The sequence below is a fragment of the Thunnus maccoyii genome, chromosome 18, assembly GCF_910596095.1.
Source record: "Thunnus maccoyii chromosome 18, fThuMac1.1, whole genome shotgun sequence".
Lineage (NCBI taxonomy): Eukaryota > Metazoa > Chordata > Actinopteri > Scombriformes > Scombridae > Thunnus > Thunnus maccoyii.
The window spans coordinates 12,418,572-12,438,165 of NC_056550.1; the positions used below are offsets into that span (position 1 = coordinate 12,418,572).

The window sequence follows — 19,594 nt, forward strand, 5'->3', positions numbered from 1 at the left end:
TTTTTACTCCAGCAGGAGTGGGTGGTAAGTTGATGGTCGCTACGTGTTAACAGAATGCAGTGGTGCTGCCATGAGGATGCAATGTTTCATCATAAAACAAAATAAGCAATCTTTGCCCAGTTCAAGTGCACTAACAGGTGCGCCAACATGATTAAGAGGTAAGTAAACAGCATTTTACAAAGGTACAAAGACCTGCAACTTACTGGTTGACTGGTTACCCAGTAGCCCATTTCTAATTTCACTTCAACAGTAGCCTTCAATTTATTTAATCCCTGCTTTACTGCATGTTTCCTGGACAGGCTGAGGCGGCTAATAAGCTGGTCACTGATTGTGTGAATGTGTTCCAAACTTTTTAGCGGTACATACATAGTAGAGCAGGTCAGTCCAGCCCTCCATGGTGATACACTGGAAGACGGTGAGAATAGCAAACAGGATGTTGTCAAACTGGGTGATGCCATAGTTTGGTCCCAGCCAGTATGGTCTGCACATGGTGCCCTCAGGACACAGCCGCGACGGAAGCTCTGTCCCACATGGAAACTCCTCTCGGATCTCACCTGGATAAAGGTGGAATTGGGGAAGTGTTTCAAAACAAAAGGTAGGCAAATGCAAATATGTAGTTTGTTTTTTATGAATAATGAGCTCTATTGACTCAGAATACGACTTTGGCCTTCACTTACTACTGCTTCCTGAGGAAAATTAACAAACTGTAAAGGACTTAACTGGCTACATAAATTAGCCAACAAACAACAAGTTTTCAAATTCTTTGTACAAAAGTTGGCAAAATGATAGAGATATTGGCAAAGAATGTACAAAAATAGATATAATATATACAGTCTATAGTCTGTGGAAGCTACCAAACACCAAAGATGTTATTTTGTTCAACTAAACTGCATTTCTAATTTTAGCGCTGTGACTATCAAACACACACACACACACTCCCTTACCTGTGTGATTGTCAAAGCAGGTTGTGTGGAATTTGCCCATGTAGAACTCGAGGCCGATGATGGCGAACATGAGGATGGCAAAGAAAAGCAGGAGGCCAATTTGTAGCAGAGGAATCATGGCCTTCATGATGGATTTGAGCACCACCTGCAAGCCTGGAGGACACAATGTGTACAGTATTAGAGTTTTTAGAAGTATTATTGTCTATTATCAATTTTTACAGTTTTTAACATTTAGAATGAGGAAAAAGGGATTTAAAAGACAAACAGCTACAACACCTCCTTTCTCTAATTCATTAGCAGTTAAACTTTATAAAGAGAAATCACATCATGGTCTCCACTACCAGCTATTCCCTTTTTGTCACTGGTTGATGTAAGTGTTGCCATAATGATAATAATGGTTTGAAACTGAAAAACTAAATAAACCTTGTGTGTTTCTTAATTCAGGCATTACCACTTTAAATAAAGTTAAATTTTATAATAATAATTACAATTTCCTAAGATGAAAGTTATGATAAATAGAAATTAGACATGAGAGATGCAATAAGACCATCAGTTAATGGTAATTTGCTTTCACATCCTCTTAAAAAAAAAAGACTGTCACACACTTATACCAGAATACACTATTAACCATTTTGCTGCACCCAGTGGAGGAGGGAGCCTAGTGCACACTGCAGTGTGTGATGGAGGGATTCAACACACAATATAGTCAGTAAAATGCCTCACATTTAGTTGAGGTAAAATAAATCATACCTGAGGTTTCTTTTTTTCCCCAAATATGTTTTCTAAGAAACAAAAGGTCTCAAAGGCTACATTGAGTAGTGAGCTTTAATTCCATGCCAAATGTTATTTTGTGGAAACTGGTCACACTTTTCAAATGTATATCACATATGAGAATTGAACTCCACATTGATTGGGTTTCCAAACAAAGCTTAGTGACTTTTATGATGAGTAAGCCTCGTTTGTCTGTTCAGCCCTGTAGTGGAGACCAATCTATTAATAACACTGCAGTTCTGCTGGAGCGTTACTGCCACTATAACATTTTTAAAAAGGAGGAGAGAGTGCATAGAAGAACCACTTTTGTTGGAATACTTTGGGTGCATTATGCAGAACAACACAGAAGCTGCATAAAACCTTGACACAAAATGCTTCTCTGTGCTATTTTGATCCTCCAATGAAACCTAAAGCTGTTCTGCACTCATCGTTTTTTCAACTGTTATGGAATAACAAAGACGACGTTTGGGATAATGGGTGGAGGCCACAAAATTTAAAAATAAAGCTTTATTTTGCAGAGTCATAGTTCATTCAAATGAAGAGTTTTGACTTACTGGGAATACCGGACACCAGTTTGAGGGGCCTCAATACTCGTACAGCCCTAAGGGTCCGCAAGTCGAAATCCGAACCAACAGTGGACAGGATCCTAAAAGGAATGAGACAAATGCACAGAAGTGTGCACAGGGAATCAATATTTAAGCTAGTCCAGCTTGTCGCTGTCAGTCAACCTTTCTCTGTCTCTTGCTCTTTCTCTTTCTCTTTCTCACACACATTCACAAACTCATGCCAGATCATTACAAGCAACTGGGTGAGCACTGTATGTAAATCCTGTAAGAGCTGAGCTGATCAATAGAGCTGACAAGTGAAGTCGGACAGTGAAGTGTATCAGGGCGAGGGAATTATGAGCTGAAGGGAGAGTGTTTTATATCGGTATGACGGAGGAACTACAAATTGAAAAAGGAGGAAGATGGAGTGATGGGGAAGATGGAAAGAGAAAGAGTGCAGGGGAGAGAGAGATAGAGAAACAGAGTGAGAGAGAAAAAAAAGGCACAGAGAAAGAGGGAGCATTTGCAGATGGTGTGAATCAGAGATGCTGACTTGCTTATTTCTGCCTATTTTCATTCTTAGTACATTTAAAATGTTTCTCTTTAAGCCAGACTGCAGAGTAAATGTGTTGTGGTGTGTGTTACAGCACCTGCATAGCCACTCATCATCTGAATAAAGAGTTGTAAACAGTATGCGTGTGTATGTGTGTACTTGAGAGGGTTAAGATGTTCCCTTGCGCCGCCAGACTTCCAGTCAGTCCCTTCGTCTGACGCACATTGTGAATCATCATCCTTCCCACTTCTCTCTCTCTCTCCCTCTTCTCTCTCTCTCTCACTTTCGTTCAGTCTCTCTGACACATTTCCACTTTCCTCTGTTTCACTAAGAGGCCCAGTGACACAGCAGAGCCTTAATCACAGGTTTGAAGTCAGCCTGCTTTGCTTAGAAACCTCCAAAATTGGCAAGCAGGGAAAAGTAACACTGACCTAGGATCCATGGGTGACGATATACTCAACCGTATACTTTGAATGCAGTATTGCATTACCTGAAAGCCCTGCAGTGGTACTGTAGGTGCTCCATCACTAGTGTAGGCTAGGGTCCTTGTAATGACATTGTGTGATATCAAATGCCTCATAAGAGGCTGACTTGTAACAGAGAGGTTCCCGGTTTGGTCACGAGGCAACACTGTACTTTCAGCTGTGTGTGTTGCTTAAACATTAAGAGGTATTACTGAGTGATACTTAAATTATAGCTACACCTATAAATTACACCAGATTTATCTGCAGACGTTAGCTTATCACCAATATATCGCTATCAGTGTATGCAGTGGCCAATAATTAAGTCTTAAATTGTGTGTTTGTCTACCAGACACTAATAAGTTTATTTTTCAACTTATTAGTGTCTGGTAGATTCAGAAATGTCTGGTATGTGCTGTGTGTGAATGAACATATACTGTTATCAAACATCAACATCAGTATTGGCCTCAGTCTGGTTCTAATACAGCCTGCTTGTCTGTTAGTTGGCAGGATGTCTAAAAATGTGATAGATTTGGGTGGAACTTGGTGGAAAATGGAGCTGTGACCCATGGAATAAAAAGGTTGAGAATTTTTTTTAAGATTTCGTAACATCTAAGAGAGGACATTGTTGGTATTTTCTCATGAAATATGGCAGTGACTTCAGTAACAACATCTGGCACCCATTACTATCAATCTATTACAAATGTACAATTTTACACAGAATCCAACTATCCCTTGATAACTATTAAATTTCCATGCTTTGTCTGTGTAGTGCTATTTAGAGGGTTTTAGGGTTAGTAGCTTTGTGTTATTGATGCTGGAACGTAAATAATATTAATGTACTTTGACAGAGTGTTGTATGCTAGCTACCCTTAATAAGAATTATATTATTGTGAAGTCAGCTTCCCAGGGAGGTCAAAGTGCAGGCTCAGCTACACAACAGTCCCCGTGGAGCAGGGATTCAGGGCCATATTTTCTAAGGCTTTTGGAAATGTGGGGGCATATAATATTAAAGCATAATATTTACGCTATAGATGGAAGTGTGTGGGTGCGAATGCATGTGTGGAGGAACAGTAAAATGCTGCTGACAGTCGGATTTTTCTAAAGGTAATAACCTGCTTATATACCTAGAAATACAGAGTAAGTATATCACTTTCTGCATGAATAAACACACACACACACACACACACGCGTGCGCACGTTTTCATATACATGTGTACATGACAAATGACGATTATGATGATGATAACAAGGGAGGATGATGATGGCAAAAGTGATAAAGAATTCAATTTCTAAACAGCATCCACCGTCACAAACAGTGTCAGGCCGATGAGGCAGTTCCTCATTCACACCGTCTCCACGGTTACTGGGCCCTTTCTCATTCATAAGTGTTTCCATGGCAACAGGGACCTTGGCTCATTGATAGAATCTCTGTATCACCTTGGTAACAGGGCCAAGGGAGGAGACTGATTGATTGTTTTTTTCTTCTTCTCTCCTCTCTTTAATGTAAATGGTATCACAACTCATAGACAAACACATGTATGCATATAAAAATACACATAAGATGGACAAAAACGCATCTGCACAGCAAATGGGCACTGCTGGTTGAAGATCAAACATATAGAGAAAGAATAATGTTATTCACATATGCACACTGGAAAGTAGGTCATTTGGTGTAACCAATGGAAAACAATGTCTTTTTTATCAGGGACAGATGCTGTCTACATTACCACTTAAAATACACACAGACACATACAACCTGCACTTTATGCGGAGGAACAGATGATTAAGGAATCACATTAAGCAATATTACTATTACACAATCTCCCCACTGACTCCTTCTCGTGGGAATCCAACCATTATACAAACACAATCTTTTTTGCCTGCTCTCACCGTCTGCTTTCCTGCTGACTTCAGCTAAATGTGGCTAATTAGCTCAGTCCACTGACCAAATCACTGACCAAATCACTTCATCTCTTCTCCAAACTCTCAACTTATCTTTCCTTATCTACTTGCTTTCCCTTGTTACTATGACTAAACTATTTCATATATTATGTATCTGCATTATCAAAAATGCTCACTTATATTAATATTTCCTACATTTGTATAAGCAAAGGTGTTAAGATTGCAGATAGCCCGTTATTCATTTTAATGACATGCCATTTAACGTTATGTAACATCAAAACTGATTAAGAAAATGCAGCTGCATGTTAGACATTTTCCATAGAGTGCAAATCTAGACAATGACACAACTGAAGGTAGTACCTGTTGTAATCATTTTCCTGATTTCACAATCCTACTAAAATGACAAAGGAGGGCATAGGAGACCATTTTGTTTTTTAAAAGGTAAAGATCATTATTCTTTTAGTCAATATTTCACTGTAAACAGATTTTGCAAGTTTCAGTTTCAATTTCAACTGACTATGGGGTCACTTAAATGACCTTCCTTTCTTCCTACACTTCTCTACACCAGTTTCTCAAAAGAACCTCAATGAGGGTCCAAGAAGGGAGGATCCAAGGCAAGAATGGCTGTAAACTAAGCATAATTGGACTAATAATCAATGGCAGGCATAAAAAAAACAACTAGCTTAGGGCCAAATCACTCAGGCAATTTACTACAACATAGGTCAACACATACACACACACACACACACCCACTTAGACACAGAAACACGGTGGCACACAAATCAAGTAACATCCAACAAGGTTGTAGAGTGAATAACTAATCTATTCAGACATGTTAAGTGTCATTTGTGTGTTTGTCTGTGTATGTGTTTAAAGAGAGCGCCTGCAAGTGTACTAGGAGTGAGGAGGAAATGGAAAGGAATGTTTGAAGTGGAAATGTGTGTGTATATGGGGGAAGTGTGTGTGCGCACACACACTGGTCAGTGTGTTATCAAAGGTTTCGGCCAGAGGTGCGTAGAAAGGCCAAGTAGCCTTTCATCTTCAAAGAGCTGCACTGTGGAAAAAAAAAACACCGCCGCCATTCACAGAGAGCACAACAAAGAATGTGTGTGTCTGTGTTAAGGATGGGTGATATGGCCCTAAAATAATATCACAATATTTCAGGGTATTTCTGCAATAATGATATTCTTGACGATAGGACAAAATGCTCCTAGCGGGATTTTTGGCTCTCCTCGTACACAACTGGATGCTCCTGCTTGACGTGGTGAAATAGGTTTGTTTTATTGCCCCCTTTTGCTGTTACAGTCTTCTGTTCTTCTTACATATTACTGTGGTTTATTCTACATCTTTTGTAACCAAACCACTTTCACACTACTGAAGCTGCTCCGCTCTTTGGAACTAACTCCTCCAGTAGCAATGTTACTTTCAGCCACGCTTGTTGTTGCTGTGCGTGACGGTATGATGTCATTACACCAACAAGTCGGAATATTGCCGTTATATCGATATTAATTTTTTTCATCATATTAAAAATTATACCAATATTATTGTGAATGATATGATATGGCACACACCTAGTGTTTGTGTGTGTGTAAAATATATTGTGTGAATGGGAATTTACAGTATGTATATTGTCAGTGACGCAACATATTCTCTGTTGCTACGCTGCGATGCAACACCCACTTTTGCTCCAAAATGGTAACAAAAAACAGCTGGATGAAGAGACATGAAGACTACTGGGTGTTTTTTGTGACTGTTCTTTACATTGCAAAACAAATATTTCCATTACTTGAAAAAATCTTTGCATTAGTGCTTCACATTTGCTCTATGATAGTGTTAATTTCATAAAAGTTGCACAAAAATTTCTAAATTCTTCTTCTGTACCTTACGTAGTATGCCTTCTACCTCCATCCTGCCAATTTGTCTTTATTTTTAGTAACTTTTATATTTTTCCTTCACATTCCTTACTCTACTTGAAAAATAGTGTCTCATGATATGTTTTCATCACTTTTGACATAGAGTGTCATCGCCTTGTCCGAACCAGGACTCTTTGGAAATATAGAAAAATGCAGTAGTAGTTTACAAAAAAATAAAACATAAGAGATGGGTTGTCAGTAGAGACATAGGCTTTAATAACATCTGGACATAAACTATGCACCAGCACTAGCAATGCCTGTGTCTTAGGGAGAAACTGACAACTTAACAGCTGTGTCATGCTTGCTTATGGGGGTTTCACTATGAAAACATTCAGATTTCCTACTATAAAACACAGGGGGATTATGTGAGACCAGGCATTTACTGGAAGGTTTAAGGACTGCCTCGCTTCCTTCTGCTTTACCTCACTTCCCTCCTCTCTGCATCTCACTACACCCTGCTGTCTCACTGACACTTGTCTTCTCACTCCTCTTCTCTCTTACAGTCACTCTGTTGTGCCATGCTGAGATGAGCTTGGCTTCATGATTGCTCTTATTAAAGCATAAGGACGTACTGCTAGACTGAGTATGTCTATGTGTATGTGTGTGTGAGAAAGAGAGAGAGTTGAGCAGAGGGGAGGGGGGGAGGGGGGGGGGCAAATCTAGTTTCACTGGTGCTTTGTCAGCAAAGATGAGAAAGGTTTATGTAACCCACGAAGCTCTCCAAATCACCATATGCACACACACAAACACACGGTGACCTCAACATATTAAACTGTGCCAGCACTCCCACACATTATTTCACTGGATACAGTAGCCTAAAGTAACCCAATTTTACTATGAGACTTGCTAACAGAGGAAATGTCACAAGACACAGTTGTTAAAATGCATTAATTTACTGTAAGTCTCTCTGTTTTAGTAGACAATATAGTGTAATGTGAAATTTGCTAGGTTGGTGACAAAAAAAATTACATAACTATGTGTGTTACTGGAATTTGAAAGAGGCAACAAAAACTAGTTCTCAAGCTTTATAACAATCTTACAGTCCAACTGAAATTATATTTAGTCATCCCTGTAGTAAGTTTTTGTATTAATAAAAGTAAGAAAAAAGGGTCTTAAGGGAATATCAGAAATACTCCTTTTCTGTCTCAGCAGCTGGAGGGGCGTGTCAATGTCTGTGTTTGATTGACAGCAGCTGATAGGCTGAATAAGTAAACAAACGTGCACTGTGGCTTACGTGTGTAGATAGCAGTGGTACTGAAGAGTAAGGATCACCGCACCAGCATCTAACAGGTACGGAGTGACACTTGCAGCTACCTTTACATACTCTTTAATTAGCTGCAGTTGGGCACGTAGCTCCAGTCAGCTAGCCTGCGATGACGTTAGCAGTGCACTTTTCTGCAGTGAATGTTTGTTTTATTGCTCACTCGTGATTTGATTGGTTGTATGGAAAGAAGTTCGTCTACATTAACAGAGAACTAGCTGTATTGCCGCAAATTAATGCAAAAATAAGGAGCCATTATGAAACAGAAAAATATCAAATATAAATTTCTCCCTTTTGGTTTCTGATTTTTCCTGATTTACAGAGTAAATATGTGTGCTGTAGCAGAAAATAAACTAACATGCGATTTAATTTCAGCTGGACTATAACATGTTGTGGGGCAATAGCAAGCTTCAGACAACATCAGCTTTGTGCTTAGCTCAACTGAGGGGATTCTGACATCAGCATCATTAATTTGTAGGCATTTAATACATATTGTGCTCTTATCACTAATCCATCACTCATGTAATCACATTCATCTTTAAACACAAACTGTGCCCGTACACCAGCATGTGACACAAGATATCACCACACAGCCTGCAGCACTTACATAAGAAAGAAAGCTTACTGAGTCTCCAAAGAAAGACGTGTGATGGAAGGACTGACATTTGACAGTCATAAGGATGGATGGATGGATGAAAAGATGGGCACACATGTTGGAAAAACAGAATCATCTGACTTTGACAAACAAGTGCAATTTTTCTATACAACTAAATTATAAAATGTAAACACATTTTTTTAAATTTCTGTCCCACCAACGTATCACATATTAAAGGACCAGTGTGTAGGATTTAGTGGCATCTAGCGGTGAGGTTGCAGATTGCAACCAACTGAATACTCCTCCCCCCTCTCTCCCCTTCCAAGCATGTAGGAGAAACTACGGTGGCTGCGAGACTCGCAAAAAACGCAAAAGGCCCTCTCTAGAACCAGTGTTTGGTTTGTCCGTTCTGGGCCACTGGTGCAACATGGCAGTGCAACATGGCGTCTAAGGCAACAAAAACACAATGATTCTTATTTTTTTTCTGGGATAATACTAGTGAAAATATACTTAGGAATATTTTATTCAATTTCTGCCAATAGATCCCCCTAAATCTTACACACTGGTCCTTTAACTCTGGTCTTTTTCTATGATCTCCTACATTTTTTTTAATTTCTTACACTAATCCAATCGGTCATAGTAACTCTATCATGCTAATCCAACCTTCCCTTCTAATTCCAAATGAGAGATTTTTTTTAGCATCGTACTCAGCGTTTAGAGCTACCCACATCTTCATTGTCTGTCTTACATGATCACTGTTCTGCTGTCAAAGGTGTACGAATCATGATTAGAGCGTTTTCCTCTATTTCCTGCACATTGCCTCCTTCCTTTCTTTCCCATTGCCTACCACCTCTTCTTTGTCAGTATCTGTGATTTTTTCTAACATTCTCTCCTTCTCTCCAGTCTCTGTTCTCTCTGTGCCCCCCCCCCCCCCCCCCCCGCCCCCCATCCCCTCCGTGTTGTGGTGACATTTGTTAACTACCCAGGATACTGGCTGCCTGCAGTTCTGCTCTGTGATCTGACTGCTGCCTTCCCCAAGATGGGGCTATTCATTAGGGCAAAGGAGCGAGGGGAAGGACACTCTCAATAACACACATGCTCAAACACACACTAAAACACATGACAAACCACTTCATTTTGTTTAGCTGTAGTCGAATGAAACAGAGGGAAAACTACATCTGATTCTGAGCTCGTGTTTTCATAACTGTGTGTGTCGGTGTTTGTAATAGTTATCTATCGACTCCTGTCTATTTGTTCACCACTTACCCTGTGAGCACCACCACAAAGTCCATGACATTCCATCCATTTCTCAGGTAGGAGTTCTTGTGGAAGGCGAAACCAAGTGCCAGGATCTTTATTCCAGACTCAAAACAGAAGATCCCTATGAAGTACGGCTCTGTGTCATCCTGAGGAGAGAGAGAGCAAGCAAGGAAGCAAGGCAGGAGAAGACGGAGAGAGACGAAAGAAGGTTAAGAGGGATGGAGAAAGACCGAGATAAAGAGTGAGACAGCTATCAGTCGAAACATCAGTTTGTGTTGAAGGGGTTTTCATAAATGTGTGTTAACTTTTTTCAGTGTGTAGAGATTAGAGAGAGATTTGAATGTATTCACTTTGTCTTTTGTAACTTCATAACTGCATATGCAGCTTTATTATCATATTAAAAAAATGGATGTGTGTCTTGTATATTATGTGTGTACAGTATAATCCTATGTTATCTGTGAGAATGTGTATGTTTCTCATGTGTGGGATGTGTTGTAGTGCCCAGAACATTTGGATTATTGTTGTTTTTTTTTCAAGATCAAAAAAATCTGCCTCTTCTAGTCGGGAAGCTGCATGCATCTCCACTGAAGTAAAATCAATAAGGTGTCAGATCCCTCGCCTGATTTAATTATGTTTACATATGGCTCTCACATACTGTATCATGTCTGTGTAACTTACCAGGCGTTCAGACAGCGGTGTCTTGTCCCCATCAGGCAAATGTTGTTCCAGGGCCAGGACGATGCAGTTGGCAATGATGGTGGCTAGAATCATCCACTCAAATGGAGTGAGGAAGGTCAGTCAAGGAAAACACACCTCTCAAGACATAAATCTAAACAGTTTAACAGATTAAATACACAACATTTAAATAATACTTTATAACATTCCAACAAGACTTACAGTAATCACAGTATATTAGCCATGTTGTGCTTGGGCCATTGATTAAGCTAAATAACACATCAATTAAAAAAATACTTCTAGGTCAGTGTACCTGTCAAACATTTGTTTGCTATGTTTGGCATGCATATCAGTGTTATGTTAATTGCTAATTGATGATTCTTAAATTAGGTCAGTGCTTTTGTGGGGATGGAAATCATGTGATGGACCAGATGGCCCAAACTTAAAGGTACACAGCCAAAAAGTCGATGTGACATTCTTTACTCTTGTCTTGCACTGTAAAAAATAAAAATACTTTGGCTGCTTTGAAGAGCTGTTTTGTCAACTTTACAAGGACATTCAGTAGTTCAAGAAATTAAAATGACCTCATTAATATTCAAACCTATGCAGCAAGGTACCACAAAAATGTAATCAGAACATTTACTCCATAGAATGTCTATCATCTATTACTTATTTACTGCATTTACAAGACTGTAAAACAGGTAGACGTGATCACGGATCTCTGGCCTCTCACTGCCAGTGCCGCCTGTTAACACACACACATACACACACACACACACACCCACAAACCATCATCATGAGTCAGTTAAATGTGTTCCGCTAAGTGTATGTTCTGGTAACACACCACCCACACGGGCAAACAAAACAAACAAACACACACACACTCAAACAGACACGGGCTATATTAAAGTGTTAGTGTATGATAGCGTGCCAGGACACTGAGTGAGATTTATTGTGACATCACCGTTTGGCTCCATGTACATTGCGTCTTACGGCCAGTTCAGCGAGCGAGCGAGAGAGAGGGAGAGAGAGAGAGAGAGAGACAGAGAAATGAAAAAGAAGGACGGAGTATCTCATTGGACATCTAATTGTGTTTGTCACAATCTCTCTCTCTCTCTCTAACGCACACACACACTGGTGGTGTCTTCTTAAATCAATCCCCCTGTCTCGTTAAGGTCACAAGATAAATAGTTAGATTTAAAAGAGGAGAGAAAGCGAGTGGAGAGAGTGACTGAGAGAAAGAGTGCGAGTGCAAATCTGTGAAGGAGATGAATGAGGAATCAGCGACGCGACAGAAGGAAGGAAAAAAGGAAAGGAGAACAAGATGAGAATGAAGGAATAAGAGAGAAATAAATACCTGGGGGTGAAAGAAGGGGAACAGAATAAACCTTTGACTTTCATTTTTAAGATTATTATTATGATGTATAAATATAAAGTATTTACATCTATAGCATATAAAGCAGTCAGTTTTGTTTTTAGGGTTTCGCCATTTGTAATTTCCCAGCTGGACGATATGACTCTTTTCACTCTTCTATTCTATTCTCCTCCTCTTCACCTTTTTCCTACTTGCTTGCCTCCTTTGGGAGCAGCCATTCCCATGGTAGGAGGAGGAGGGGAAAAATTGAATGGTGAAGAGACAGAAAGAAGGAGGAAGCTATTTATGGAAACATACATCATATGTGTGCATGTGTGAAACACGTACGTGTGCGTGTGTATAGACCTCGGTGTGCGTGTGTGTTTGTTTTGAAAGGCTGCTTTCGCTGTTAGTCGCCTGCAAGCCCATGATGTGTGTGAGTGTGTGTGTGTGTGTTTGTGATCACGCGCATGTGTTTGACCGCTCTTCACAGGCACGCATTACTAGAACACCCAGGGCACCACTCAATTAGCCTTCCTGCCCCCCCAGCGATATGTGTGTGTGTGTATAAATGCGAGCCTGTGTTCATGCACGTATGTATATGCATGTGTGTATCTGCGATGGGCTGTGGGAGGGCAGGGTGTAGTTGACTGAAAAAGGGAGAGAGAAAGATAGAGAGGAACAAGGGGGGAGAGAGAGAGAGAGAGAGAGAGAGAGAGAGAGAGAGAGAGAGAGAGAGAGAGAGCGATATGGAAGGACACAGGGACAAAGGGACAAATGCGTGTGTATCATGATGAACGACTGTGTTTATGAGAATTATTTGGCACATTTTGTCTCTGCATTATGTTTTGGGGTACAAACACTGGTTTTGTGTGTGTGTGTGTGTGTGTGTGGTGGTGATAGGGGTGTTAGGGGTGGCTCAAGTATCCTTAAACATGCCTCCCCTGCGCGTGCACACACACACACACACATATAAAAATCCAGCATATGAATAAATGACTCACACTTTGCCATAAACCTTCAATAATGAATTGCTTCTTCCTCTTTCCTCAATGGCTATATATAGCAACATGGCAGAGTTAAAAGCAAGGGAAGAATTGAGAGTGAGGAAAGGGGAGAGAGAGAGAGAGAGAGAGAGAGAGATGAGGATATGTTGCTCTCTCACCATTCTCCCGCCCTTCATCTTTCTAATGTTTTCTTTGTCCTCGGTCTCCCTCTTCTGCTTCCCCTGTGTTTCTCTCTCTACCCGCGGTTCTGCATATGCTTGCTTTTTATTATCTGTCTAGGTGTGAGTGCGTGTATGTGTGTGTGTGTGTATATATACAGTGTAATGGGGACAGTGGTAGGTCGTAGACAGAGATGTCTGGCCAAGAAGAGAGGGAAGTGAGGCCCTCAAAGTACACCACTGGAGCCAAATGACGCACGCACACACGCACATAAAAAAAAAAATCTTCTACTGGACTTTTCTTAACCTTGTCCATCACTGCTCCATACGGTCTTCGAGTTCTCTCCCTCTCCTACCTTCTCTCGTCCTCAGTAAAGCCCCTGTCTGTTTCTCACTGATATATTTTTCCTCTCGCCACCTGCGCTGTTAAGCCTCCTCTCTCTCTCTCTCTTTCTCCCATACCTCTTTGCTTCTATATCCCCATCCCCTTTTATATTCTTCTATCTCTGTCTCTCCATCTTTCTCCCGCTTGCCTCATCTCCCACCCTCTATGCTCTTTTCCCACTTGTTTCTCTCTGTCTCTTCCCGCTTGCTGGCATCTCTCCTTCCCATCTCTCCTCAGTCCACCTTTCTCTCACTGAGCCGGCCCATCAATCATCCCTATCTCTGTCATGCCATCTCCATTCAATATCGAATGAGAGAGGGAGAAGGAAAGAGATGCCGCGTCAGCTAATGCACGAGGACAGCGAGAGACAAGAGTATGAGAGGGGATTAAGGAAAAGAAAATGTTGGATAGGAGAGAAATATACGGAGGGCTGAAATGAAAGAGAGAGATGAAAGTAGGAAAGAGAAAAAAGAGAGAAAGACAGAAAGTGTCCTGTGGGCACAGACATGATAGAAAAGAGTGAGTGGCGAATAAAAGAGAGAGAAAGGGGTGGGGGTGGGGGGTGGGGGAGGGACGTAGCGGAGGGAGGGAAACAACAGTGAGGAAGAGAGAAGGGAAGAGAGAAGGGCAGAGACGAAGAGCGCAGGAGTGCTGAATGAGGGATAAAGCGAGAGAATGACAGAGGGGTGTGAGAGTATTGCGGTATTTTCTTCTCCTGAGCAGTGTGTATGCTCCGTCGAAAGTAGGTTAGTGGCAGAACATACACACACACACACACACACATACTGTACAAAGGAAGGGGGATTAAAAGGAAGAGAGTGGGAGGGAGACCATACATCATGCTGTCACATACAGTATGTATGTGTGTATGCATGTGTGCCACTGTCCCACTGTGCTGTATAAAATCACCGCATTCCTCACATGCTTCCATACATTGACACATTTCCGCACCACCACATGAGCATATGTGCAAATATTTTTAAATACTGCACATGGCTCACAATTGGAAGTCCTTAATCCTGATACAGGAAGCCAGCACTGTAGCAGGTGCACACTCACTAACACACACACACACAAATATTTTTACTATACACAGCTACTGAATAACCTACCTATCTACCAACCACACCAGAACTGTTTCCAAAATATCAACCCCTCCGGCCCGTCTCTTTACCACGCTCATGCATCTTGCCATTCAAGCAAACAACATATTCATACATGTACTTTACACACATACACCAACACTAGATTCCACTTCACTACACCACACTTATCTGCCAGTGGAGTCCAGACCAGCTGCTACCCTTTGGGAAGGTGCCAGCCTCCCTATTAATAAAACCAAGCATGATCGCTCTCATACTCACTATCTGCTCAGTTTTATTTCTCAGATTTGTTTACTACATTCACTTGCAATGTTTCTTAAAGAAAAAAAAAAAGGGATTTGGCTCCATAATATTGCAAATTTATCATTAATTATGCAATTATGAAAATAACAGAGCCACAAGATCAAGGATAAAATAATCATCTTGCCTACTTGTGTTTTCTTTATCTGTCTCTATCTGTGTGTGTGTGTGTGTGTGGTGTGAAGTAGGTAAAGTGTTTTATACGTCAACAATTTGTTATATCAGTCTTGTCCACAAACATTAAATATAATTTACGAATGTACCTTGCTTGTGCTGAACACACCCATTCAGTATGTTACAAAAGAATTAGCGAAATGTTTTGTGTTGCTACTTTTAGAAAGAAAAAAGGAAATAGAAGGAAGTCAGACTCATTACTTAGCAGCCTCCCTTTTTTCTCTGTCAGTTTCTTGATATCCCTCACTCCTTCCCCCTCCCTCCCTCCCTCTCTTTCTCTGCCCTGTTACATTATGCAGCAGAGCAGTGGCAGAACAGCTCAAATGATTACTTCATTTTCTTGTCACTTTTCCCTCAGAAGCACTGATTTGATAAAATGAATGGGATTAAGCACTGTAGTTGAAACCTATCTAATTATTTTGATAATCAGTAGCCATAAAAGATAGGAGACATGGTTGAAGCGCTTCATTTTAATCCTACATTATACATTTTGAATAGAATTTTACCATTCGCAGTTTAGTTTCTTATCATATTGCAAATGCAGCCTTCCGTTTTCCCATTTAGCAACATTTTCATTTGTCAATGTGACAATGTATAATATGAATGGAAACAAGTTATTATTATATAATTTTAGGGCTATATCTAATGGTTATTATCAGTGTCAGAAAATGGTGAAAAATGGTGTTTTCCAAAGCCAAGGTTGATGTCCTCAAGTGCCTTCTTTTGTCCCGACCAACAGTTCACAACCCAAAGATATTTAGTTTACTATCACAGAAGACTAAAGAAACCAGAAAATATCCACATTTGAGAAGTTTTTAAGAAAATTCTTTCATAAAAAAATGACTCAAAATGACAAATCAAGTATCAGAATGACGATGAATTTTCGACTAATCATTGCAGCCCTAATAATTTTGTTTTTCCAGGATTTAGCCAGACATCTTAAAATCTAACAGCTTTACACCGCAAAGTGATTTTATTTCCAAGGTAAGGTATTTTCAAGATAGGTGAGAAAAGTCCACAATACACAAGAGGCAGTGTACTTTAAGTAGCAATTACTATATAATTTCACGTATATAATTACTGAAAGATGATAATAATTAATTTTGCTTGTACACTTATGTGCACTAATTTAGCAGTAGAGGCCCTCTGCAGCAAGAAAATGGCCTTCAGTGAGGAGAAGCACTGCCCCCCCCCCCCCCCCAACACACACACACACACACACACACACACACACACACACAAAAGCAAGAAAAAGCAGATTCATTCTGCTGATGCATTCGACAATTTGACCAAAAGCAAGACAACTGGGCCCAAAACACACTCTGACATGAAACCCAAACCAAAATCATGTCCATGCCTCAGTGCTACAAAAAAAATGTAATGATTCAACATTTATCCCACTTTGGCACCATGTTTGACTGCATTGCCAAACAAATGAGAGTGCCCCAAGGCCAGTTTAGCCCTGCTTGGCCTCTCGCAGTCTGATTTAGCATCAATCAGTGCGTATAGTCCTTACAGGCACCTACATCTCGTCCCTCTTTATTCCATACTGCATAAGTTGTTTCTCTGTCTCACCCCTGCCACTGCCTCTCCCCCATCACCCACATACAGCCGAGTTGTCACTTTTCACAAGATGCTGACGCTGGTATGTGTGTGTGTGTGCTGTTGGCTGTGTGTAGCGTATCAGTGTAGCATGTTTTTTACATTAGCTCTATGTTCAGACAGAGCTGGTGTGTTAGTATGAACGTGTTTGTATACCTGACAGTACTTGCCGATTTAACCGTGTGTGCTTGCCTGCTTTTTCACTGCCAATGTGTATGTGTACGTGTGTGCGCGTGTGTGTGCCAGCACGCCCTGCAGGTAAAGTGCAGGCTTCCAGCAGGGTTTGTCTAGTAACAGCCGCAGCACGTGACTAAAGAACACGGGCATGAGAAAATCAATCCATCACAGACTCTCCCCCTCTCTCTGTATTTCTTCTCTCTCCACGTATCCAAATTCCAAAAATAGCGCTGCCCCACGTCACTGCCCCCCTCCACACACACACACACACACACAGACACACACAAACACACCTTCACACAAACACACACGTCTGAACTCGCCTGCAACTGAAACTAAATTATTTAGCAGAGTCAGAATGCACAGCAAAGAGAAAAGGGGAATAAGAAAAATGCAAAGGGAAAGGAGAGTGAGGCACAAAGAAAAAAAGAGAGAAAAAAAAGATCCTCTATTTAATGTGAATACATGTGGATAAAGTAAACATGGATAAACAGACACACACTAGACCTGTGGCAAACAGGTTACGAGGTAAACCCACCAACAGTTACGATAAGGATGTTTATCTACATGTTATCAGAGGTTTTAGGCAATGCAATGTGACATGGCAATAGTAGAAGACTGCAATGTCCTTGATAAGAAGGGCTCATAATACAAAATGTTAAAACAGAATGATCCCCAAGATGTTAAAGAGTGACTCTACACTAAATCTTTACACTGATCTCTGAGGGATGTCTGTTTTATTTTCTGACTGTGTCCAGTTTATGTGATGTCAAAGCAGATGCAAAAGTAGGTAACAGACAAAATTATGTAATAAGGACACACACACACACACACACACACACACACACACTCACAGATATGCAAGCTTATCTTAACTTAACCTAGAGTACATTACATCAATGAGAGCCAGCGATTTGATAGATGATATGACTGTTTTGAAAAGAACATGATATGTCTCTAACACGACGTAACATTTTCTAACCACAGAGGCTTACTTTAAGTTCAAGCCGTACTCCATATTCTCTAAATGCAGTGTATGTTGTTCCAGAAACATCTGCACACACAAGGTTTGACTCAAGCCACGGAGTCGGCAAATTTTGCCAGCAGCTGTTGATACCAATATTTCTATCATGATTTATGTCCTAGTTGCCACACAGCAGCATGTTCCCATATTGATTTTGCTTCCATTGCTCAATTGCCATATATGTTACAAGGGCACCCATCTGCAGTATATCAAAAAACAGCTAACACAACGCATTTATCAGATTTTAGAGGATCAATTTACAATCTGAGAACAGTGCAGCTTGTCATTTTCATTTGCTCTTGGTGAACTGTTCCTGCCCAGCACTTAACTACACTCTAGACTTTCAGTTGCAATACAAAAGGAGTGTTACATTTACTGTCTGAATGCTGATTGTACATTTGGCTGCACTTAGACAAGCCACTCTGAAAAACAAGGTCAAATAAATTCATAAAATGTAAAACTGTGAACCGAGTTACAAGTCATTAAAACGTAATCCTGACTTTTTGTTTTACACTGTATCTGATATGGTTAGCTAAACCTACATAGCTACTTTGCAGCACACAAGTCAGCTGACACATCCAAAAAAAAAAAAAAAGTCAATTTTTGGAGCATAATAACACCAAATCATTCATCTCTTCTTGAGTTTTACTCACAATTAACATGTGATTTGATTACATGAGGTCTCTGATATTCACTCTTACTAAACTATGATGTAAAGAGGGGAACAAAAAACTTTCTTAAGAGGACTCAAGAGGGATGTTGCTTTTTCTCTGCTTGATATGTACTGGATGTAGGCAACAGCTTGCTTACAGACACTTTACAACATTTTGACACCAGAAGAACTTGATAAACCATTGTATTATAAATCTCTGTGGCAGTAGATTGTATCAACGTATTAAATCCAAATACATGAAAAACATCTACATTTTTAGAAAATGAAATAATACACCACTTGTCTTGAAAGTAAGTATGCTTTGTCTTCAAAAGGTTCCTCAGTTTTTATTTTAAAATAGTAACACTTCACTGTTTTGATGTTAGACAACAAATTCATTTAAACGCTGTGTGCAGTGATTGTTATATTTCATTTAAAATTCTGTACCAAAACGATTAAGAGTTGCAAAGTAAATGGCCTGATGCTCCTAAACAGATGCTCCTATAGCGTTCACCTGAAGCTCCTCACATTGTGTAATACAATACAATTAGTATGACCTTCTTTACAAGTAGGAAAAAATGTAAATAAAATATCAATTCAACTTAGATTTGTGAACTGCATTGTCAACAGGAAGGAGGAGACAGACAAACAGCGACAGAGAACCAGAGAGTGAGAGAGAGAGAGAGAGAGGAAAATGTAGATTCCTTTCTACCTCGAATGACCTCGGTGTTCTCCACCTCTATGTACTGTAAGAACACTGTGGGAGGACAGACAG

General features: G+C 40.2%; 1 protein-coding gene across 1 annotated transcript in view; it reads right to left on the reverse strand.

Annotated features, from left to right (window-relative positions):
• cacna1aa (calcium channel, voltage-dependent, P/Q type, alpha 1A subunit, a) overlaps positions 1 to 14,318 on the reverse strand; it is a 67,804-nt gene extending 53,486 nt beyond the window's left edge. Inside the window, exons 1-5 of the mRNA XM_042392248.1 lie at positions 10,887 to 14,318; positions 10,215 to 10,354; positions 2,270 to 2,361; positions 945 to 1,097; positions 367 to 554 (exon numbers count right to left, since the gene is read on the reverse strand). Of these exons, the coding sequence (XP_042248182.1) occupies positions 367 to 554; positions 945 to 1,097; positions 2,270 to 2,361; positions 10,215 to 10,354; positions 10,887 to 10,979 (666 nt within the window). The 5' untranslated portion in view covers positions 10,980 to 14,318. The remainder of the gene's footprint in view (positions 1 to 366; positions 555 to 944; positions 1,098 to 2,269; positions 2,362 to 10,214; positions 10,355 to 10,886) is intronic.
• Between the last annotated feature and the right edge of the window lie 5,276 nt (positions 14,319 to 19,594).